Source organism: Hirundo rustica, chromosome 25 (genome assembly GCF_015227805.2).
Source record: "Hirundo rustica isolate bHirRus1 chromosome 25, bHirRus1.pri.v3, whole genome shotgun sequence".
Lineage (NCBI taxonomy): Eukaryota > Metazoa > Chordata > Aves > Passeriformes > Hirundinidae > Hirundo > Hirundo rustica.
This window is the reverse complement of record NC_053474.1, coordinates 2,687,458-2,711,741: the sequence shown is the minus strand read 5'-3', so window position 1 is coordinate 2,711,741 and position 24,284 is coordinate 2,687,458. Positions and strand designations below refer to the sequence as shown.

General features: G+C 48.6%; 1 protein-coding gene across 1 annotated transcript in view; it reads right to left on the bottom strand.

The window, feature by feature from the left end:
- The window catches only part of CSMD2 (CUB and Sushi multiple domains 2), a 242,166-nt gene that overhangs the window by 179,076 nt on the left and 38,806 nt on the right, over positions 1-24,284 (bottom strand). Inside the window, exon 4 of the mRNA XM_040085973.1 lies at positions 22,195-22,307. Coding sequence (XP_039941907.1) covers positions 22,195-22,307 — 113 coding nt within the window. The remainder of the gene's footprint in view (positions 1-22,194; positions 22,308-24,284) is intronic.

The window sequence follows — 24,284 nt, the reverse complement described above, 5'->3', positions numbered from 1 at the left end:
CTCTGCCACGCCTCGTCCACACTTCCAAATAAATGCCAGCACTGGCTGAGCACGGCAGAGGAAGCCCGGCTGGAATGAAGCTACAAATCCCAGGATCATGGGATGGTTTGGGTTGGGAGGGGGCTGAAAGCTCATCCCACCCCACCCCTGCCATGAGACCATCTCCCACTGCTCCAGGCTGCTCCAAGCTCCATCCAGCCTGGCCTTGGGCACTTCCAGGGATCCAGGGGCAGCCACAGCTTCTCTGGGAATTCCATCCCAGCTCCCACAAGGAGGAATTTCCCCCCACTCTCCAATCTCAGCCTCCTCTCTGGCAGTTTGAGACCGTTCCCATGTGGGAATAGGGAAATCTGGCTGCAGGAACCCCCTGGTGCCCCTCAGAACAGCCTCACCCCGGCAGATCCCAGGCTCCAGAGCCCTCCACCCCTCCCTGGGATGCAGCAGGATCCTCACCAGGGATGTGTTTATCCCCCTCAACACGCTCCAGCTCCCCAGCGCCACAACACTCCAGCAGGGCTTAATTTAAAGGAGGTGCTGAAGTGTTTTGCTGAGCAGAAATGGCTTTAAGTGCGTGTTTAAAGGCTCCACTGAACTGGCATTTAACAGCTGCAGAACGACTCCAAAACCCTTCCCCAGGGAGGAGGATGGTTCTGCATTCCCTCTCTCCCTCCCTGAGCCCAGGTTAAACCATTCCACTGTGCCAGGAAAATTAATCCACCAACACCCGAGGTTTGTGTCCAAAAAGGAGACAGAGGAGCCCTGGAACTTCTCTGGAATAAAGGGAGAGGCCATGAGGCACTTCCCATGGGGCTCTCCAATTTTCGGAGGACGCAGCCTCCTTTTTATCCCAATTTCCCGGCCGCATTTCCCTCTCTCTTTCCCCTCTGGCTGAGGGACTTGAGAGGTGCAGACTTCCCAAATCACCCAATACAGACTCCATTCTAATGCGCACCCCCCTTCTTCTTTTGGGGTTTTTTTCCCTGGTTTTTTTTCCCCCTCTAAATCCAGGGATTTAGCACAGTTTGGCAGTGCTAAATTGATTGAGCGAGTAACAGCCTGCGTCAATCAGCGGGATTCCTATGGAATTTTTGGTAATTCCCACTGCTTCTCTCGCCTCTCCGTGTCTGAACTTTTCCTCAGTCATGGTTTGTCAGTAAAACAAAGACACCTCCCCACTGCTTTCAGAGGGTGCAGCAGCAGCAGCTCCTGGGCACCAGCGCAGCAGAGCAGGACAGGATCCAAGCTGATGCCTGCGGCTCCAGGTCTCACATTTTCCAGGTTCTGCACCGTGCAGTGTGTAACTCTGCACTCCACACAGAACAGGAGCGGGTTCTCCTCACTTCAGTCAGAACAATCCTGTTCCAGACCCAGGGCACCGTTGCAGCTTCAGGCCAAAAAAAGTGCAAACAGCAGCGAATTGAGGGGAGAAATCTGTGAGGATGGGACTGCATCACCTGGAGCTGGAATTGGACAATTAACCCCAGTGTGGGAATGGACCAAAACTTATAAAAGTGTGGAAACTCCTGACTTGGGTCCATTTTGGGTCCACCTTGGGTGTAGCCTCAGCCAGGCTCTTGTCCTGCCCAAGGTGCATCCTTTGAGGAGCTTTTTAATAAATCCCTATTTTACTCTTTAACTGTGTCCAGCCCCAGCTCCAGGCCGCCTCTCAAGGCACCAGAACAGAGCAGACCAGGAGCAGCAGCCCCGGGGAGCTGAGCTGCCGGGGCAGAGCAGGGCTCCCACCCCATCCCGCACATCATCCCCAAAGCTCAGCGTTGGGGAGAGGTCTGGGACGCCCCTGCTCGGGCTGAAGGGATCCCACACAGACACTGGGTGCCAGTGTTGGTCTGCTCTGCTCCTCGCTCCTCTTTGTTCTGGGGGGGAAAAAGCCACTTCCAGCTTTAGAGGCCGCATTGTTCATTGCTCATTGATCTCCTCTGGCTGCTGCCTCCTCACCCAGGAACGGGGGCTGCAGCCAGCTACATCTGCTGGAATGGAACACTGCACCACAGCACAGCATTCCTGGGCTTTGCAGCCTGTCAGACTATTCCTTCTTCTGACCCAGAGATGGGGCAACTCTGCCTTTGCAGTTCAGTATTTGGATACACATTTTTAAGTTTCTTCCCCCAAACAGCCGGCCAAAGGCTGGGTTGTGCCAATTTTAGAGGGCATCTGTCCACCTGAGCCACAGAAATCAGAGGAAGGTTCCTGAAATCAGCACCAGCTCTTGTCCCTGAACAGATTCAGGCGCTGGGGAGATCCCACGTGGGGCGAGAAGAGATGAGCCCTTCCCAAACACCGCGTGCGCCGAGCCCTGAGCGCGTTTTTATGACATAATTGGATCACTTGAGCTGTGTTTGCAGTGAAGGGGATAAAATTACCATCTGGAGGTTTTGGTGGGTTTTTTTTTTTTTGTTGTTTGTTTTCATCAGTTATGACCACAAATTAAAAATGAGTCTGTAGAGCTGGAGGCAGGTGGTGACCAAAACTGCTGTGGCAGCTCCGCGGGCTGTTTGTGGCACCATCCCCGGGGTGGTTTTGGTTGCTGGGTGTTGATGTGAGGTGGCTGCGCTGCCAGCTCGGCCTCCTTTGGCTTTTGCTGGGAACTGCTGTCACGTTTCGATATCGCTGGTGTAATATTTCATGGTTTTTTCCCCCCCCCTCTTCCCAAGGGCGCTTCCCACAAAATCTGAGCTCTCCCTCACTGCTTCACGTCCTCTTCCATGAGGTTGATGTCCTGGGAAGTATTTTTGACGAAAATACTGAGCATTTGGTGGGTTGGGGCAGCCAACCTTCCCAAAGGAGGAACAGGGAAAGAGAAACTGTGAGAGGGGCTAAACGAGGAGGGATAAATTCCGAAGGCAGGTGGAAAATGAAAGCAAACACGTTTACCCCTGTTTATTTGTGGGTGTGAGGCAGACCCTATGGAGCCTGAGAGGAGCTGGAGCAAGTGGAAGCTGGGAATTCCGGGGGTTCCTGGCCCCAGCTCTGAGGAAGTGCATCACTCACGGTTTAACCTCGGTGGGGCTCAGCTGACTCAGTCTCCTCGCTTGGGAAGAAGGGAGAGCAGGAATGTGCTGTGAAATCCCCCCCTGCCCTTCCAAAGGCTTCTGCAAGCTGAGAGGGAGGGCTGGGAGAGGGAAAACGGAGCTGTGGGGACACCCAGGTGACACATGGAGCACCCCAGTGACCCCAAGCCCTGCCAAGGACAACTGGGACAAGTGTTCAGCCCAAAAGCACAAACAAGGATGGGACTGCAGAACCTGGAGCTGGAACTGGACAATGAAACCCCAATGTGCAAATGGACCAAAACTTATAAAAGTGTGAGAGTTTGTTACCTGGCAGCCATTTTTTGTCCATTTTTGTGACCATTTTGTGCCCATTTTGTGTCCACCTTGGGTGCAGCCCTGGCCAGGCTCTTGTCCTGCCCAAGGTGGATCCTAACGGCTTTCAATAAATATCTGCTTTATTCTCCAGCCCTGTCCAGTCCAGGTCAGCTTTCCCAAGGCATCACATCACCTGATTCTCTGCCCCAGCTCAGCCTCCCCAGGGCATCACATCACGCAGAGGCGCCCTGATGCGGTGAGAATGACCCCCGGTGCTCCCAGGGACATCCTCCCTGGAACAGAACATCCCCAGCTCCTGTTCCAGGGCAGGAGCAGCCACACCGGGCTGCTGTCAGCTCCCCGTGATTCTCCTCAGCTGCAGGGAGCACCCTGAGCCCCGGGGGAGGCAGAGGGGACTCTGCTGGCACTGCTGAGGACGCCGGTGACACTCACGCCGCCCTCAGCCGGCACGGTGCTCCGGATGATTCCCAATCCCCCTGCAGGGACATTTGCCTCCTGCCCGCCACTTCCCATCACCAGCAGCCCCTTCTGAGCCCTCTGCACTGGCACAGGGGTTTGGGAGGGAGGGGGAAATGTCCAGCCCCCACCAGGAACCTTTCCAGGGTGGAAAACCCGAGCGCTGGGAGCGCTCTCCCAAAACCCTTCCCAAAAATCCAAAGGAATGCAGGGAAACCACAAAAATTGCCCTTCCCAAGAGCAGCAGGCAATTCCCACGGAGAGAAAAGCTGTGCCTCCCTCCTGAGCCCTGGTTTTTGGGAAGGCAGTCCCTGCTTCTCCAGGCTGGGAATGTGTTTAGTGTCAGTTCTAAGGGAATTTCTGCTAAGGGAGTCTTCACCCGTGGCAGAAACGCCATAAAAATCGGGGTGTCAGGAGCTGCAGGCCCAGAATTCTGTAACAATTGGGCTGTCAGGGGCTGCAGAGCCCAGAAACTCCATAAAAATCCAGGTGGCATGAGCTGGAGAGACACCAAGCACACAAGGAGCGCTCCCATCCCTCCCTTTTCCTCAAAACCCACCTCATCCCTCCCTTTTACTCAAAACCCACCTCATCCCCTCCTCTCTCCCTGGGCAAGACACTGGGAAGCTTCACCCAAAAAGCTGAGTGTCTATCCTCAAACACTAATGCGGAAGAGATGTTCCAAACTCAAGGAGACCTTAAATACACCAGGAACAAATGAAAAAAAAAAAAAAAATCTATATATCCATACTGCAAGGCATCTCCTGTACAAACATTGTCATGGAAACGGGACCCGGATCTGCTTTAAAGGACACGGAGCAAGTGGGAAGAGAAAGGGGCTGGACTGAACCCCAAAAAACCCCAGATACCTCAAGGTCTCACAACTGAATTTTCTTCCACTTTGGGGCAAAAACACTGCTTCAGTTTCCCATCGCTGAGCTGAAGGTTTGACTTGGGTCTGAGAAAAAAAACCCATCTGAAAGGGGTGTAAATGTAAAGACAAAAATACCACGTTCAGTTCCAGCGTGGAGAGGGGGGAAAAAAGGCAAATTTCACTGAGAATCCAACAGACACAGCTCAAAATAATTCCCATTCCCAGTTCTATTCAGGTTCTCCCCAATCCACTCCTGATTTCAGCTGGTACTTTAATCACTCTGTAAGCAACTCAAACCTGCCCTCTGCTAAATTTTGGGAGAGCAGGAGGAGCACCCACAGATGTTCCAGGTGCAGATGTTCCAGCTGCTGAGACGAAGGAGAAGGAATAAAAATCTGTTTGTTCCACCAAGTCCCCTTCACCTGCCCACCAGAGAGCCCATGAGTTCATGCCTTGAATATTTGATATTAAAAATCCACCAAATCGTGGTCAAACCACTCTGACCCCCGCAGAGGCAGGATTTTCCACAGCCCCTCTGGGATGTGGGGTTTCACGTGGAAAGAGTAAAAATCTCTGCTCTGTGGAGCTCTGCAGAGGGGAAATGAGAGGAGAGAAACGAGAGCAGCTCCAATCTCTGCTCCCTGTGACAGGGGCAGGAGCCAGGGAATGGCTGGAGCCAGGACAGGGGGGTTTAGGGTGGATTTAGGGAAAGGTTCTTCCCCCAGAGGGTGCTGAAGTCAGGTTTGACTGAAATCGGGTTTGACTGAAATCAGGTTTTATTAGAATCAGGCTTTGCTGCCCAGCATTCCCAAGGCTGCCAGAGCTCCAGGAATGTTGGGACACCACTCCCAGGGATGCACAGGGATTTGGGGGTGTCTGTGCAGGCCCAGGAGCTGGACTGGATCATCCTTCATCCCTCCCAGCTCAGGACATTCCCCGGTTCTGTGACACGGAGCCAAACCAGGTATTTTCAGCCCAAACCCTTCCACGGGTTTGATTTACCCCATGAAAGTTCCAGGCATCCCACAAAGGAGGGAGGGATCTAATGAACTCCCCACTGCAAAAACTCTGAAGCTTTTTGTCCCTCTGGACACCTGGAGCTGTGTCCCAGACAAGCTCCAGAGTGTTGGAAAATGTTTGGGAATGAGGAGCTGCTCCCAGCCGGGACCACGGGGAAGGTGCTGAGCTGTTCCCGTCACCCACGGGAAGGGAAAATGGAAAAAAGCTTCCGTGGTGTTTAAAGACATCCACCCACGTGCTCCTGGGAGCGCTGGGAGGTCTGAGATCAGGTTTTGCTGGAATCAGGTTTTGCTGAAATCAGGTTTTATTGAAACCGGTTTGTGTCGAAATCGGGTTTTGCAGAATTCCATAAAAATCAGGGTGCCAGGGGCTGCAGACTCCAGAATTCCACAGAAATTGGAAATTCAGGGGCTGCAGAGCCCAGAATTCCAGAAAAAACAGGGTGTCAGGGGCAGCAGAGTCCAGAATTCCATAGAAATTGGCAATTCAGCAGCTGCAGAGCCCAGAATTCCAGAAAAAACAGGGTGTCAGGGGCAGCAGAGTCCAGAATTCCATAAAAATCAGGGTGCCAGGGGCTGCAGACTCCAGAATTCCACAGAAATTGGCAATTCAGCAGCTACAGAGCCCAGAAATCCAGAAAAACCAGGGTGTCAGGGGTTGCAGAGGCCAGAATTCCATAAAAAACAGGGTGCCAGGGGCTGCAGAGCCCAGAATTCCACAGAAATTGGCAATTCAGGGGCTGCAGAGCCCAGAATTCCATAAAAATCAGGATGCCAGGGGCTGCACAACCTGGACAGGCTCAACACACCAACCCGACACTTCTCCAAGCTCCCCAAACTTTCCGTTCCCATCTGATTTCTCCACCAAAAAAAAAAAAAAAATATATATATATATATAAAATCGGGATGTCCCTCCTCTGCTGCCAGCCTCTCCGCTTCCAACCCGCCCCTGGAGTTTCCAGGGGGAATTTCAGGGCTCCGATTGCTGCTCACACAAATTGCTCCGGGGCTTTGTTGTGCTCTGCTCCACTGCCCTTGCAGCAGAACACGGATTTTCCTGTAAAATATCCAAATTCCAGCTGCTCTGGCCCGCTGAGGATCCGCTCACACGGAATTACAAACGTGGAACAAGGAATTTGACTTTTTTTTTCTTTTTTTTTTCCTCCCCCCTGCTGAATTCCTTCCTTAGCAGCCACCAGCTCCCGAGGACACAAAATCCCGTTATTGAAACATCAGGAGAAGATGGTCTGGGCTAAAAACACCGGGACTTGGTTGGGAATTCCCACCAAAACCCAATGAATGGGATTATTGTAGGGAATAGATTTTTTTTTTTTTTTTTCCCTCCCATTCTGAGCTCCTGGTTTAATTTTATAGGATGAGAGGGGGATAAAAACAATATTCATTATTCCAAGGTGTTTTAAGTGGGGGAAAAAAAGATTCCTCTGGTTTAGTTTATAGCATTAAATCTATGAATATTTATAAATATATAACAAAATGGCTGGAATATGAATTCCAGGACATTCTGGGACCTGGGTGTCTGTCCAGGGCACTCTGCAAAAACACAAATCCAACAATTTCTGACACAGCCTGTGGAACAAACTGCTCCCATTTCTCTGGATAATTTTGGCACCACCTCTCTGTCGGTTCCATTAAGATTTCGGAGACTCCTGGGCTTCAAATCCTGTTTGTTTCCCTCACACTGAGCAGGGTTTATGTAATTTTTTTTTGATATGAAAGGAGAAGTCCACGCCAAACTCCAGGTCCTGGTAAATCCAGGATGGCTCCAATGCCCATCTCAGACATCCCTGAGCTCCAGCCAAGCCCTGCAAAGCAGCACTAAAGGGATTAAATCTGCAGGAGGGGAAAATCCACAGAATTCAATGACACAGCACCGGGGAAAAAAGAATTCCAGCAGCAAAACCAGCTCTGGAAGGGATGGAGGGGTTGGGAAGAAGCTGGACCAGAGATGTTTCCAAATCCAGGGGATAAACGGATGTGGACTTGCACAGGTGGGACACCCAGCCACGGGAAAAAAACACCAGAACAAAGAAAAAATGGGGAGGGAAACGAGAGGAAAGAAAATATTCCTGCAATTTTGCTTCCTCCACAAGGCCAGGGCAAAACGATCACGGAACTCCTCAAGCAAGGAGATCAGATTTCCGCGTTCCAGCTCCACCAGGGCCCAGAGGAGAAGGCATGGACCCTGCAGACACGAATTCCAGCCCAATTTCAGAGGCTCCAGAGTAATAAATAAGTAATTTAAGGACAAATTCTTCCTGAAAACCATCAGGGAGAAATAAAAAAGCGGGGGGGGGAAAGGGAAAAAAAAAAAGGGGGGGTGAAAAACAAAACAACCTGCTCTAGGATCAGTTTTGGGTGCTCTGAATGGGTTACTTGGAATCTGATTTTCCCATGCCTATTTTTTACTCTTTCTTTTTTTTTGCCTTTCTTTTTTTTTTTTTTTTTTTTTTTTTTTTTTTTTTTTTTTTTTTTTTTTTTACTCTTTCTTTCCCCTCAGCTTTTGTGCAAAGCTGAAAATATCCAGGCGTGCCTGTTTATGGAATAACACCGGAGCTGCCAAATTCCCCACCCTCCATTCTGCACTGCTCATTCCCAGCCACCGAGGCCAGAAATGTGAATTTCTACCCCTTTTTTCTTGGCACCAGGATCTATTTTGAATTGAATGAGCTCATTTTTTTTTTCCCCCTCGGACAGAAATGCACTCCCAGCTTTTCATGGGATTTTTTTTTTTAGGGATTGCTGGATGTGGAAGTCTGATCCAGCAGAGGAGAAACACCTGGATTTACATTTTATTAATATATGTATTTAATATATTCATATATGTAGCTAACATGTTTGTTCTATTGGTATATTTGTTTAATATATTAATGTATATGTAGTATACATTATTGTATTAATATACATTAATATACATGGTGTATATGTTTATATATTATTATATAAAATATTTTATTTATAAACTTGTTATAATGTCATTATTATATAAAATATTTTGTATATTTATTTAATATATCAGTGTATATTTAATATACATTATTATATTAATATCTGCAGTTTATACACCAATAAAATAATCATATGCGCTACATATATGAATGAATTTAATATACGTATTTAATACGTTCATATATGTAGCTATGTGTTTGTTTTGTTGGTATATTTAATATATTGATGTATATTTGATATAAATTATCATAGTAATACACATTAATGCACTTTATTTATTTATTTATTTGTTTGTTTGTTTGTTTGTTTGTTTAATGTAAATACTATAAACACATTTATATATTTGCCCAAATATATTCGCAAACCACATCCCAGACTCTTTCTTACCACAGGGTGGGACTGGGGAATATCCCAGGGGTCCTGTGCAGGCGGATTCATTTTTCTTCCGTTCCTTTTTCCCCAGGAACACAAAGCCAGGTGAGTTTGTGTGTCCAGGGACGGACGGAGCTGTTGGACAAGTGAGGAAAAGCTCAAACCCTCAGGAAAAGCTTTCCCCTGGGTTTTGCTGGTCGTTTGGGGGGATATCTTGGGGTTTTTTTCCCTTTTTTCCACGGCAGAGGAGGTTTCTTCCCTCTCTGCCTGTCACACCTCAGGCTGGCAGCACAATTTGCGCCGGAGAAGCCAAAATTCACCTTCCACAGCGGCCTTGGCTGAGGGAATTGTTGTTGGGGATTGCTGGGTTCATGGAAAAGCCACAGGACACCATCTTCACTTAACCCCTATTAAACGTCCCCAAAATCCTGCCCTGGGGAATGATCAGGGTGGAATTCCACTCCTCACATCTTCCGGAAGCCCAAACTAAAACCCAACAGGAGGGATTTTATGGCTGAGCCAATAAAAAATTTCCACTTAAAGGGCGTTAATGCCTTCAATAACACATTTGAGTCCCCGTCTCTTGCATAAATGAAAGGTCACGCACTCAGCTCTTCCAAACTCAATTATCTCTCTCATAATGAAGTTTATACAGGACATTAAATGGGCAAATCAAACTGAAACCATCCCTCTTGACTAGCTGGAGTTGGAATAATTATGAACAACGACGTTCAATGCCCAGAAAATAAAAATATTTCCAAAAATCCTCATTTTTTTTCTGAGAGCTGATGGCCAGATTTGCTGTTGGAAGGTTCGGGATACTCCAAATTCCCTTTCAGGAGAGGTTCAATTTTATCCCTTTCGAGTGGGCATGGCTCCTATCAGCCCTCCACATCTGCTAATTAAGCACTCTTCAGTAATTAAAGTTCTTGCAGTAAAAGGAAAAAAAAAATATTAAGAATTAGGAGGCATTCATTAGGGATTAAACACTCCCAGCACAAAGGGGGATGTGGAAAAGATGATTTTCAGGAACAAACTGGGACCTGTTGCAGTTTTCTGCACAAAACTGGGGAGGGAACGGTGTTTACACGAAATTTTCCTGATTTTGGTGAGTTTTTCACTTTGTCACTGAAATTATTGGACCAGCTTTGGCAAGTGTTGTCCAAGGAGGGTTTGGACAATGCTGTCAAGCACAAAATGGGATTTTTGGGGTGTCCAGGAGCTGCACTTGGATGATTTTTGGGGTCCCTCCCTGTTGCAGACAGGTAAGAGATGTTATAAAGTTTTATATATATGTAGATGTAATATATATAAGTTAAAAGTTATATATATATATGTATTTATCTTTATCTTTATCTTTATCTTTATCTTTATCTTTATCTTTATCAAAATGTGTTTTATATATATGTAGTTATAGAAAATTTTATATATATATATATATGTTATAAATAATCCATTATAAAACACGGATTAGGCCCTGCTGCTTTAGCTAAGAGCGGATAACTTGCAGGCTCTCATACAAAACAATTTTGGGAATGAAAAGTTCGTTAGCACAACAACTTATTCTCGGGGAGGAAATTTAGTTTGCACCTGCACAAACTTTAGATGTGTTCCGTGAGGACCCACAAAGGAAAAATGTAAAGAACCTGAACCTTAGAATGTTCGCACAAATCACCTTCTGACCAATAAAGGGAGAAGCGAGAAAACTACCAGCCAAGGCTGCACATAAGGTCTGTGAAAACTGGATAAAATAAGGGATGTGAATAAAGATTTGGCTTTTCCTACATGAAGAAAACAGAAATTATTTATTTCAACGCCTCCCAACCTGGGACATTTTATGATTCGGTGATTTGAGGGCTCCGCTGCCAGATGCCACCAAAATTGGCCAAATTAAAGCACCAAGATGGGCCAAAGTAAAGCACCAAAATGGACCAAATCCAAGCACCAAAATGGACCAAATCCAAGCACCAAAATGGGCGAAATCGAAGCACAAAAACTGGCCAAATTAAAATACCAAAATGGACCAAATCAAAGGACCAAAATTGGCCAAATCCAAACACCAAAATGGGCCAAATCCAAGCACCAAAGCTGGCCAAATTAAAACACCAAAATGGACCAAACCAAAGCACCAGAACTGGCCAAATCCAAGCACCAAACTGAGCCAAACCCAAGAACCAAATTGAACCGAATCCAAGCACCAACCGGAGCCAAACCCAAGAACCAAATTGAACCGAATCCAAGCACCAAACGGAGCCAAACCCAAGAACCAAACTGAACCAAATCCAAGCACCAACCGGAGCCAAACTCAAGAACCAAATTGAACCAAATCCAAGCACCAACCGGAGCCAAACCCAAGAACAAAATTGAACCGAATCCAAGCACCAAACAGAGCCAAACCCAAGAACCAAATTGAACCAAATCCAAGCACCAACCGGAGCCAAACCCAAGAACCAAATTGAACCGAATCCAAGCACCAAACGGAGCCAAACCCAAGAACCAAATTGAACCGAATCCAAGCACCAAACGGAGCCAAACCCAAGAACCAAATTGAACCGAATCCAAGCACCAAACGGAGCCAAACCCAAGAACCAAATTGAACCGAATCCAAGCACCAAACGGAGCCAAACCCAAGCTCCACAGCCCCCTCAGAGGTTCCTGCAGCGCTTTGTCCCTCTCCCCCCTCACCCTGGAGCGAGCGTCACTTGACGTTCACTTGGCTTTAATCGAGGCTCCCATTTTGCAGAGCATTAGCACGGCCTCTCTCCAGCGCTGACTGGGCTCATTTGCATATGCAAATCACACGCCAACAGGAGACACTTAATATTCCCTCTGCTTCATTCGGGGCCGCAGCAAACGTGGGTCAATATCTGCTGGGGCTGAGTCAGCAAATGCTAATTAGCTCTGCTGCTTCCAGGCCTTCCAATCAATTAGTGGGATATTAAGGCAGACTGGCTGGGAGCTCATTGGAGTAATAAAAAAAAATCTTTTTTGCGTGGCTAAAAGGGGAAGAAGAACGGGAAGGTTTGACTCTTCCTTGCCCGGGGAGTTGGGGTTGTTCGGGATCTTGGTGGAGGGAAAATCATCCGGTCCTGGAACTGGGCTGGATTGGGAGGGGAAAAGCAGGAGGGATATCCCAAACCCACAGGGATTTCAGTGGGAGTTTTTCCCCTCTGCCCTTGTTGGAACAATCGGTGCCTCAGGTTTTATCTTTGCTGCGTTTCAGGTTCTGCGCTGCCCAGGTGCAGCTCTGAGCTCACACTCAGGGTCACTCAGCTCTGCACAGAGCAGGGACACAAAACAAATCCTGCTCCTGCTGCACACCAAGGACAGCTGGGACAAGTGTTCAGCCCCAAAGGATGGGACTGCAGAACCTGGAGCTGGAATTGGACAATGAAACCCCAATGTGCAAATGGAACAAAACTTATAAAAGTGTGAGGCCTCATGACCGTTTGTCCATTTTTGTTGGATTATTCCTTTTTCTGACACAGAGATGGGGCTCCTGAGAAGAATTTTACAAACTTTTATTCTGTTTTCAGTCTCATGTGAAGGGTGAGACAGCACAGGTGTTACAATTCACAATAAGAAGCCAAACAATTTCCTAATTCCAGCACATTATAAGCGTTTCTTGGCCTGTCAGCTTTTGCCACACCATGCTGCAAATGCCTTAAAGCAAATCATCTAAAAACACCCTTTGTGGGTTCCACTACAATGCATCTTTCACAGTTCTATTTCTCCAAAGCATCCAGTCTCTTTGCCAGGCCATCATTTGAAACTTGTCTCTAGGGCTGTGGACCCTGTGTGAGCCTTCTGTCAGGCTTTAAAACTCCTCTACAAATCCATTTCCCACACGTTTTGTGTCCATTTTGTGCCCATTTTGGGTCCACCTTGGGTTAGCCCTGGCCAGGCTCTTGTCCTGCCCAAGGTGTACCCTAAAGGCCTTTCAATAAATCTCTGTTTTATTTTCTGTCCAGTCTCTTCCAGCTCAGCCCTCCCAAGGCATCACAGTGGGAGCACTCCGGAGGAATGGGAGCAGCACAGCCCACACCCAACCCCGGGGTCCAGGACAGGGATCCCCCGGTGATTCCTGAGCACTTCCACCCCCAGGCCAGGCATTCCAGGATGTCACAGCTTCAAAAATCCCACTGAGCACTCCAGGACCAACACCACGAGCTCGGCCACCCGGGGGTCCATCCGGCCCCGCAGGAAATCCGCTGGATGCTCCCCAAAACCCACGCGCTCCAGCTGAGCTTCCCGCCCTGAGGAACGCTCTGGGATGAAGTGACCCCATCGAGAAGATCCTTTGGAATCACCTGGTTTGCTCCAGCTGGCTCAGCCCAGCCCACAGGAGAGGCACAGGCAGGAAAATCCATGGAAATGGAGCTTTTGAGGCGTTTCCCCTCATTCAGCTGCACCAACCCCACGGGTATTTGACCTCGGGAACTCATGGAAAGCTCCTGGATGCAGAGCCAAGCTCAGTGAACAGCCCCACTCCTGCTTTCCGCCCCTTTTCCCACCTAAGGAAGCGTCAGCTCACGAACGAGACTCCCAAATTCCCAGGGAAATCCAGCAGCCGGCACAGCCTAAACTCCCATTTATTTCTTCACCCTCTAATCAAGATTTTTTTTTTTTTTTTTTTTTGCTTTATGAGCGCCTGAGCACCTGCTGCAGCCCCGAGCTCATCAACACTGCACGGGGCAGACACCTGGCTCCTCTGCTGGGTTTTGCATCCCAAAATTCCTTGGACGCGACGGAGCAGCACTGGCACAGCTCCTGCCAAGGCTGGCAGGAATAACTGCGTCACCCCTGCCATGCCAGTTTGCCGTTCCCTCCCCTTCCGAGGCTGGAATGGCACTGGCTGGAATGTGCTTGTGAGCAGGAGAACAGTTCCAGCTCTGTTCGGCCCTTTTTTGTTCCGGAGCGAACTGGGAATAAACAGCAAAATGGGATTTAAAAGCCAGCTTTGGATCCCTCGGGTGGCTTTCTGCGCTCTGGAAGCTGTCCAGAAAACAGCAGCTCCCGTCTGAACGCTGAAGGAGGAGTTTTGGGCTCTTTTTGACCCCAAACCAAGGAATTTATTCACTGCCAGGCCGCAGTTTCTCCCAGTGCTGGCACAGACCCGCAGCACTGGCAGGAATTCGGGTTAATTTGGGATAAAAAAGCCCAGGTGAGAGATTTTGACCAACCAGGGGCTATTTCTCCCTCCAAATTCCCACCCACCACTCCACACGCGTCACTGGCAGGGAACACTCGTGCCAAATCCCTCGTTTCCAATCCGCGGCCCATGGAAATGGACCAGGAGCTGCAGGTTGGCAACAGGGACACGGAAAAAAAATTCCCCATGAAAAACCTGTTCAAGGCAAACCAGATTTTACACATGAGGTGGAAAACACTTAATTGGGGACGGAATCAATGCAGGGCTACGCTTGAAATCTAATTATCCATCTCCTCTTGCAGACACTGCCCTGTGTAAAACAACCCTGTCACTCAATAGCATTGACAATCCTGCTCTGCTCTCCTGCTTTTCCATGGAATCCAGGGACTGATACCTTGCAGAAAAAAAAAAAGGTAAATTAAAGGCCCTGTGCTGGCACACCCCAAAATCCAGGATTTCACGAGCTTTATCACCACAAGCTGTGAACTTTATTTTCTGAACGGAGCCCGGCTCTCCGCTCGGGAATAGGGATGGGGAAGATCCAATGTGGATATTCAGGAATCATTTCCCCATTTTCCAAACACCTCAGCACGTCAGGCAGCTCCACCTGACCCTGCCCCAGCCCACAACAGCCCCTGAAACTCAGGAGGAATAAAACCAATAAAAATGTCAAAAGCTGATAGAATTGTCTGAGCTGAAGGAGGGAAGGTTCTGCTCAGACATGGGGATGAAATTCCTTCCTGGGAGGGTGGGGAGAGGCTGGGATGGGATTCCAGGGATGCTGCGGCTGCCCCTGGATCCCTGGGAGTGTCCAAGGCCAGGCTGGAGCAGGCTGGGATGGTGGGAGTTGGAATGAGATGAGTTTCGAGGTCTCTTCCAACCCAAACCATTCCAGGATTCCCAATCCCCCATCAGAACTCCCCAGCTCGTTCTGCATTTAGCACCTCATTAACACCCGGAAATTTGGATATTTCATATCCACAACATCCACAGCGGAATGTTTGGTTGCTTTTGTGGGGTTTTTGTTTGCCTTTGTGCGTTCTCTAGTTTGGGGTTTTCGTTCTTTGGGTTTGTGGGGATTTAGTTTGTTTGGGTTTTGTGGATTTTAATTTGTTTGGGTTTGTGTCTTTTTAGTTTGTTTGGTTTGCGGTTTTTAGTTGGTTTGGGTTCGTGGTTTTTAGCTTGATTTGTGTCTTTTTAGTTTATTTGAGTTTGTGGGTTTTAATTTGTTTGGTTTGCGAGTCATTCATTTGTTTTGTTTCTGTGGATTTTTGGCTGGTTGGTTTTTGTGGGTTTTCAGCTTCTTTTGTGGGATTTTAGTTTGAGTTTGTGGGTCTTCGTTTATTTCGGTCTGTGGGAATTTAGTTTATTTGGGTTTGTGGGTTTTAGGTTATCTGGGTCTGTGGGATTTTAGTTTATTTGGGTTTATGGGTTTTAGTTTATTTGGGTTTGTGGTTTTTAGTTTATTTGGGTCTGTGGGATTTTAGTTTATTTGGGTTTATGGTTTTTAGTTTATTTGGCTTTGGTTGGTTTGGGTTTTCCTCCTCCCAGGACAGTGTCAGTCCATCAAACCCAGAAGCTCATTTGGAGCAGCTTTTAGAGAAAAATCTCGATTACTGCGCTTCCAACACCAACAAGAACTCAAACTGATCCATGAGCAACAGGGGCTGCAAAGCCAAACGCCGGCTGGGAAAAGGGAGAAGTGCAGCAGCATCCCACCAAATCCCAGAGCCAGGAACGCTCCCAGAGGAACGGGAAGCAGCATTTAATTGTATTTTCTCCATCTGTTTGTACAACTCCGCAAAGGGCCCGTGAAGAATGAGCCGCCTGTGCCCCAGCAAGAGCCGAGGATTTATCTCCAAGCAGCTCCGGCTCCTCGGGGCTGTTTCCCTCGGGATTTAAACGCCTCTAATTCCTGAAAATGAGCAGTGTTCGTGCAGCCCTAATTGCGCCTTCTCAATCAGCCCCCAGTGTTTGCAGAGAGAATTCGGTGCAGCTGCCATCGATGTCTTGGGAAGGGAAAGCTTCATCCCCCGGAATTCCTCAGGGATGCACAAGGGCGCTGGCTCCCTCCGGGAATTCCCACGGAACTTTGGAAGGGGGGAAATCCAGACCACCAAAAAAAAAAAAAAAACCAAAAAACCCAAAAAACCAAAAACCAAACCCAAACCAAACCAAACCAAAAAAAACCCAAAAAAAGAAAAAAAAACCCAAAAAACAAAACCAAAACCAAAACACCACAAAAAAAACCCCAAAAAACCACCCCTAAACAAACAACAAAAAAAATAACCCACCACCACAAAACCCGCCCTAAAATTAAAGTTCTAAGTTACAAATGGGAAGGTTCCTAAAAAAAAAAAAACCCAACCCTGCATCCCTTTCTTCTTTTATATTTTACTTAAATATTCATGTATTTTGTGTTTATATATCTTTAAAATAGTCACTTATTGGTTTAGATCCCTTTGTATCCCTTTAAAAAAAGGAGCCTGGGGCCCTCCAGGTGTTTTTGGCTTTTTGGATCACCAGAAAAAAAAAAAAAAAAACCAAAAAAACCCCACCCCAAAATTAAAAATCTAAGTTCCATGGTTGAGTATTCCTAAAAAAATAGCAACCGACATTATTGCATCCCTCTACTTCTAGAGAGCCCTCTTTGATTATATTTTTAATTAGATCTATTTTATATTTTATATCTATTCCTTTTTAAAATATTGCTTAATTTAAAAAAATATTTGTATTTATCTCTATCCCCTTAAAATATATTTTTTCCTCAATATTTATATGTCTAAACATAATTTATATTATTTTATATTATATATGTGTGTGTATATATATTAAAAAAAACAACTTTTTAATTTGTGCCCCTCTTCTACAGCCAGATTTATAAATTGTGTCCTGACAAGGATATAAATGAAAATACAACCCCATGCTCTGCTTGACAAGGCGGGGATTGCTCCGAGCTTGGATTTGGGAAGTCTTTTCCAACCCAAACTCTTCCGTGACTGTGTTTTTCCTTAAATCCCTTTTGATTTGTCACCCTCTGGTCTAACACAGCATCCGGAGGCGGTGATTTTATAATAATTGAATTTACTTTAATAATTTAATCTTCTTTTATCCCTTCATTAGTGAACAAATAAACCACCTGCTCTGCATCCCCTGCTTTATTTATTATTTCTGTGGAGTTGGTATCACTTCTCCTCCCATTGTCCCGGACTTGCCTGATTTATTTTAAGTCAGCTCTGAGCGAGTTCCTCAGGTGTGAGGCAGCAAGGAGAGGAATTAATTCCTCTTTGCAGTCCAGCCTCACACATCTCCCAGGACAAGCATTTCTACAATTTTAGGGAGATTTTTCAGCCGTTGAGGCTGTCAAGATTCACGTCCCTGTCAAATTTAACCGGGTTTATTTATAACCGCCTCCAAAATTCTGCAGCTGAAAGGAAATTCAGGGCTCCACAGCTGGGTTGGGGCTGAGAGAAGAATCAGCGAGGAAAGAAGGAAAAATCCCCCAGACTGAGGGTGAGCGGGGCTAATTAGGAAATCATGTTGAATTCAAGGGACAGTAAACGAGGAAAGAAAACAAATTTAGGGCTGCTGAAAGCATGAAAGCACTTAATTTAAATATTTTCTAAATGAGACGTGCTGCAGTGGAGCTCCCTGAGCTGCTGGTGCTTCCTAGAAGCTCGTAAGTAAAAAAATTACCTTGAGATCAAAGCGCTTTATTGAAATGGAAATGAAATCCTCTCTGTTCTCCCAATTTCCCAAGAAAAAGCCGACGGTTTTTCACTCCCAGTGGTCCTGCCACGCTCGCCCTCGGCTCTTTTTCCACTCCAGCCACTAAATCCAGTGACTTGTGCTGCTCTCAGCCCCTCTCCCCTCCCCAAATGGAATCCATTCCCCAAATTTTCGAGCCCCACAGCAGCTCTGTGTGCACCCAGGAACAGGAAATTCCCACACCAAGGAATACCCTGAGCCCTTTTTGGGGTCCCTGCCGACTCTGTGGGGTGAGGTGGGGCAGAACCAGCTGTGCCACATCTGGGGACGGACACCAAACCTCTGGAGCCCTCACCCCGGAGCTCTGCAGCACCGTCCACACCCCTGGGCTGGGCCAGGGGAGCTCCAGCCTTGGTCTTTTCCCAGCCTGCGGAGGGATGAGCACCAAACCCCCGCCTCATCCCCAGGGAAAAGGGATTTGGGATCTGCAGGGAACTCCCAGCGGGCAGAGTGAGGTGGGGAGCAGGGGAGCAGACAGGAGATGGAGAGAGGCGAGGGAAAGAGGAGTGAGGGAGATCCTGCAGCACGGGAACGGCGTGAAGTCCTGAAAGCACGAGGTCGAGAAGGGAGAGCGGCGGCGCTGGAGCTGTTCCTCAAATCCCTGAACTTCCGGAGGCACCTGGGGCTGGAGCAGCAGCTCTGGAGAGCCAGGAGCTCCTTGTGCCCTTCCCGGAGTTCCTGTCCTTCCAGGAGCTCCTTCTGCCCTTCCAGGAGCTCCTTCTGTCCTTCCAGGAGCTCCTTCTGCCCTTCCAGGAGCTCCTTCTGCCCTTCCAGCAGTTTCTGCCCTTCCAGGAGCTCCTTCTGCCCTTTTGGTCTTCCAGGAGTTCCTTCTCCCCTTCCAGGAGCTCCTTCTCCCCTCCCAGGAGCTCCACATTGTCCTTCCAGGGGCTCTTTTTTCCCCTTTTGCTCTTCCAGGAGCTCCACGTTGTCCCTACAACTCCTGGCAGGAGGAGGCAGCCAGGGGGGTTCATTCTCAGATTTTTAAGCCACACAGCAACTCCTGGTTGCTCTTCCCAGAGCTCTTCCAGGGAAGCTCAGGAGCTCATCCTGGAGCTTGTTCTACTCCACGTTGTCCCTACAACTCCTGGCAGGAGGGGACAGCCATGGGGGTCGGGCTCTGGGAGCAGGGAACGGCCTCCAGTTGAACCAGGAGAGGTTCAAATTGGGTATCAGGGAAAATTTCTGCATGGAAAGGGTGGCCAGGCCTTGGAACTGCCCAGGGAGGTTTGGAGAGCCCATCCCTGGAGGTGCCCAAGGAATTCCTGGAGGTGGCACTCAGCGCTCTGGGGTCAGGGTGGGGATGGCTCAGCCTGGATGCTCCTGGAGGGTTTTTCCAAGCCGGGATTCTCACAGGGACATTTCACAGCTCTCCAGCTCTGCCCAGCCTTGTCCCTGTTCCAGCGCCACGTCCCGCTGAGCTGGGTGTGCTGGGACAGCGGGAATGCCCAGGAAACACCTCGGGAATGCCAGGAAACACCTCGGGAATGCCCAGGAAACACCTCGGGAGTGCCCAGGAAACACCTCGGGAATGCCCAGGAAACACCTCGGGAATGCCCAGGAAACACCTCGGGAGTGCCAGGAAACACCTCGGGAGTGCCCAGGAAACACCTCGGGAGTGCCAGGAAACACCTCGGGAATGCCAGGAAACACCTCGGGAATGCCCAATGAACGGGAATGCCCAGGAAACACCTCGGGAATGCCCAATGAACAGGAATGCCAGGAAACACCTCGGGAGTGCCAGGAAACTCCTCGGGAGTGCCAGGAAACACCTCGGGAATGCCAGGAAACACCTCGGGAGTGCCAGGAAACACCTCGGGAGTGCCCAACGAACGGGAATGCCAGGACACGGCTGTATCCTCACACAGACATCACTGGAAATGGTTCTGCGCCACTTTGATGCCTCCAACTTTCCTCCTGTCCTCTTTTTTTTTTTTCTTCTTCTTTTTTTTTTTTTTTTTCCTTTCCTGAGAGCTTTTGTTCCCCGATTTTAAAATTCTGTTTCTTTTGGTGCCATTTCCCAAGGACGGCTCCGAGGGAGGAGGAGAATAATGAGCGGGCTTTGGTGGCAGATCACACCAGAGCTGTTCACTGCGGGACTCACGCACTGCTCTGCCTTTAAACGGGAATTCTCCCTCCACCGGCTCTTCCCTGAGCCCCAGATCCCCAAGGAACTGAAGCAGCATTCCAACAGCATCCAAACCTCGTGTATCACCTCATTCAGCCTTAATTAACACCCAAAATAAGAGGATAATTTGCTTTGGGGCAGGCTCAGGGTGGCAATTCCAGCGAGCTAAGCCCTGTCCCTCCCTCAAAATAAAGCTCTGATTTATGCCAACGCTCTCTCTGTCACTCTGGCTCAGGTTAAGTTTTAAATACATTTATTTTCCCCCTCAGTTAGAGCCTTGAAAGCCTCCTAATCACCAGTCAAATAAACTCCAGATCATTTCAGATGTGTGTGACTAAAGGGCAGCACCGGCGCCAGCCTTTGTACAAGATTTCCTGCGGCATCGAGGTAATAATAAAAAAAAACATTACAAAGTGTACAAGGAGCCGTGTGTAAATGCCAAAAAATGAACTGGAAATGTCAAGGAAGTGCAAAAGCAGCTGCGTGTCCTCTGTCCCAGGGTTTGGGAGCGACGTGGTCTCACGCAGAGACGGACAGATGTTCCAGCAGAGGGGCTGCAAACGGGCAGATCTGAAACAAATGGTGAACTTTGGCGGGGAAAAAAGCAGTTTTGCAAATGGATTTTCCTCTCCTCCTAGCAGGTGCTGAGCTCACCTGTCCTGACATCATTGCCTGTCCCCAAATCCTCACCTGTCCCAAAATCCTTACCTATCCCAAAAGATTTGCCTGTTCCTAAAGATTCACTTATCCTAAAATCCTCTCTTGTCCCAAAAGATTCTCCTGTCCTGTCATTCTCAGCTGTCCTGACATCCTCACCTGTCCCAAAATCCTCCCCTATCCCGAAAGATTCATCTGTCCCAAAATCACTACCTATCTCAAAAGATTCACCAGTCCCAAAACCCTCCCCTATCCCAAAAGATTCACTTGTCCCTAAATCCTCCCCTATCCCAAAAGACTCACTTGTCCCTAAATCCTCCCCTATCCCAAAAGATTCACCTGTCCCAAAATCCTCCCCTATCCCAAAAGATTCACTTGTCCCTAAATCCTCCCCTATCCCAAAAGACTCACTTGTCCCTAAATCCTCCCCTATCCCAAAAGCTTCACCTGTCCCAAAATCCTCCCCTGTCCTGCCAGCCCTCACACCCAGCCCCTGGGAATAACCAGAGCTGCTCTCTGACCTTACGAGGACAAGCTCTGCCCTCACAGCTGACCCCACCGAGCCCCTGCAAGCTCTGATGGCTCCAGCACCGACAAAAACCCTCTCAGCGCCTCGAGGCGGAGCGGAGAACTGGAGAATCTCACCAGAAATTACAGGGGACTTGAAGAGAATTTAATTGGTGATAGCAGGAAGTGCTGCGAGGCTCCAGCATCACCTCAGTGAAGGCATTTCCCTGGCTGAATGTCCGGGGTAATTGCCCGGTTGGACTCATTACCAACAAGTTCTCAGGCTTAATGATAATTTTTAAGGACTCCAGCAAAGGAAAAAAAAAAACAAAAAAAAAACAAAAAAAAAGAGAAAGGAAACATTTATGGGGAGCTGCGCAGCATTTTAGGTTCAGTAATCAACAGCCGTGTAAGTTGAATTTGAGCACGGTTAATTTGGCATTCCCCCGGCAGCGCCGCGCAGCGTCATGACCTGACTTCCACAGTGAAACAGCTTTTTTCCAGGTATCCAAGGGTTCCACTGCCCCGGTGTTTGAGGGTTTGCAGCCCTCACACCCAGCCCTGCACGCCCACAGGCGCTGGGCATCGTTTGTGGCAGCGGACACGGGGCTTGGGGAGGAAGGGGAGGGAAAAACAAAATAGCGAACGGGTGAAGAGAATGTAAGGGAAGCGCAATAATTCAAATCTCCTGGTGCCTGCGTGGACACTGCCCCTGGAAATCCCACTGTCACGCCCACCCTTCCCAGACATTCCAGGGAATTCAGCCAGAGGACACTTGGAATGGAAAAAAACCCAATTATTCTGGAAAGAACCATCATTTTTAAATGCTGAAAAAAAATGATTAAATTACACAGCAATGAGGCAGAGATGTGCAGATCCTGGTAGAGACTCTGCAGCTCAGTTTCCCACCTCCCAAGCTGAACTGAGGTGCAATACCCTCCTGGACTCACCCTCGTAGCTGGCCTGGAAGCCTTGGGCACTCACGGCGTAGTCGCTGACGAGCCACAGGGACAGCACGAGGCCGGTGCTGACGATGGGAGCAGGCAGCTGGAATCCTGTCAGCCTGGGGAAAAAACCCACAGCGAGGTCAGACTCAGCAGGAAAAACCCACAGTGAGGTCACACTCAGCAGGAAAAACCCACAGCAGGGTCAGACTCATCACTGCTGACCTGAAAATCCCACACAAGGTCACAGCCACCAGGAAAATCCCACACACAAGGTCACCCTCAGCTGCCCAGGAAAAATCCAGGAGCGGGGCAGATCCCACCACGCTCCTGGGGAAGGAGCTCAGAGCTGCAGGACACCTGGGGCAGCCCGACAGCAACAAATCCTGGGCTTTCCCCACCTTCTGCCTGACCACAGGAAGTGCTGCTGTCATTTTTCACCGTTTTGCACGGGTTTTGCACAGGTTTTCTTCACTCCTGTGATTCTTCACTGGTCCTGTCCCAGACCCTTCAATGCTTCACACCTTGGTCTCCAACACCTGCCCTGGGGCACTCCTCAAACCCAACCCTGGAATGCTGGAGCAGAACCCACCCCACCCACACCCCGGGATGGAGATTTTGGGGTGCTGAGTGAGCCCAGGGCATTGTTCAGTAACTCTCTGAAATATTTTGAGAACCTCAGAATAAAAACCTGACCGAAGAGCTCTACAGACTGCATTAAAGTGAACACAGGAACGGGCAAAAAATGGATCTTAGGGAGGAATTAAACCCTTCAGCGCAGTGCCTGCAGAGTGTTTGCTGTGGATAAGGCTGGAAGTTTCTAGAAATCCTCCCCACCCTCGCCCAGCCCAGCCCAAGGCCAAGGACGGGGTCTTTATGTGGGGACAGATCCAAAATGCGCCACAGCAAAGGCTGGCGAGGCTCGCAGAGGTAAAAAATCCAAGCCCACAGCCATGAAATTGCTGCATGAGAGGGTCTGGGAGCTGCAGGAATTCCCAGGACACGGGCACAAATCAGAGGGAAGGGAAGAAAATAAAACTGGACAAATCCAGGAACTCCCAGCCCTGGTGTCTCATCCTCCCATCCACTTCCCTTATGGACTCAATGTTTTAATACAGATTTTATTACAAAAGCCTGTTCATTAATGACTTCCATTAATCGCAGACACAAACCCCTGGTGCTGAGCCATTCCCACACCAGCTTATTCCCCAAAATTAAGAGTTTTACAACTTCCAAACCTTCTCCTTCCGCTTGGCCAAGGGGATTCCTGGACAGATTTCCAGTTTAAAGCAATCCCATAGCGGATTCCTGCCTCTCCAGGAACCCCAAACCCAGACTTCTACAAACCACAGGAGCAGCAGGAACTGAAGGGATTTGGTATCATTTGGGATCAAGAGTGCTCAAGGCATCAGGAGGGCAGGAGCAGCAGGAGATAAACAGGAAAAAAGAGAATTTAAAGCTTCTTACAGCACACCCCGAGGCTTATCCCACCTAGAGCAGCCAGGCTTTGTGCCAGGGGGGCAAAGGATCACCTGTGACACAAAGCTCTCTGACCCTTCCAGAAACACCTGCAAATATTCTTTCATTCAGGCCATTTCCCCTCTTCACATGGAACGAAAAGGCACCCACAGAACGAAACCAGATTTGGGGGGGCACCATTTAAATCTCCCTGAGCACCCAGCCCAAGCAATTCCTGCTTAAAGCCATCACCGGAGACAGCCAGGGAACTTCCCTCCTCCTCTCTGGCTCTCATTGAGCAAACCTAAATATTATTTCACAGGCATTTGAGCCCTGACTGATGAGAGCTGACAGGCCCTGCCTGAGAACTTCATTGAAGCAAAATTTCCAGTTATTGGCGGAGCTCACGGAGTTGCCAGCCCATGATTTAAGTTTTAATGTCAGCACTGACCGGCCCTCGGCATAAAACCCGACGTCTGGACAAGCTGGAAGGACAATTGCTCCTGTTTATTAATAACCAAAGGTGCCAGGATCCAGAAGGATTCAGTTTTTTTACTGTGATGAGGAAAAGCGTCGTTGTTTTTATTAATTAATTTGGCAGTTCGATTAGAGTGGCCTGCTGAAACACCCATGCACTC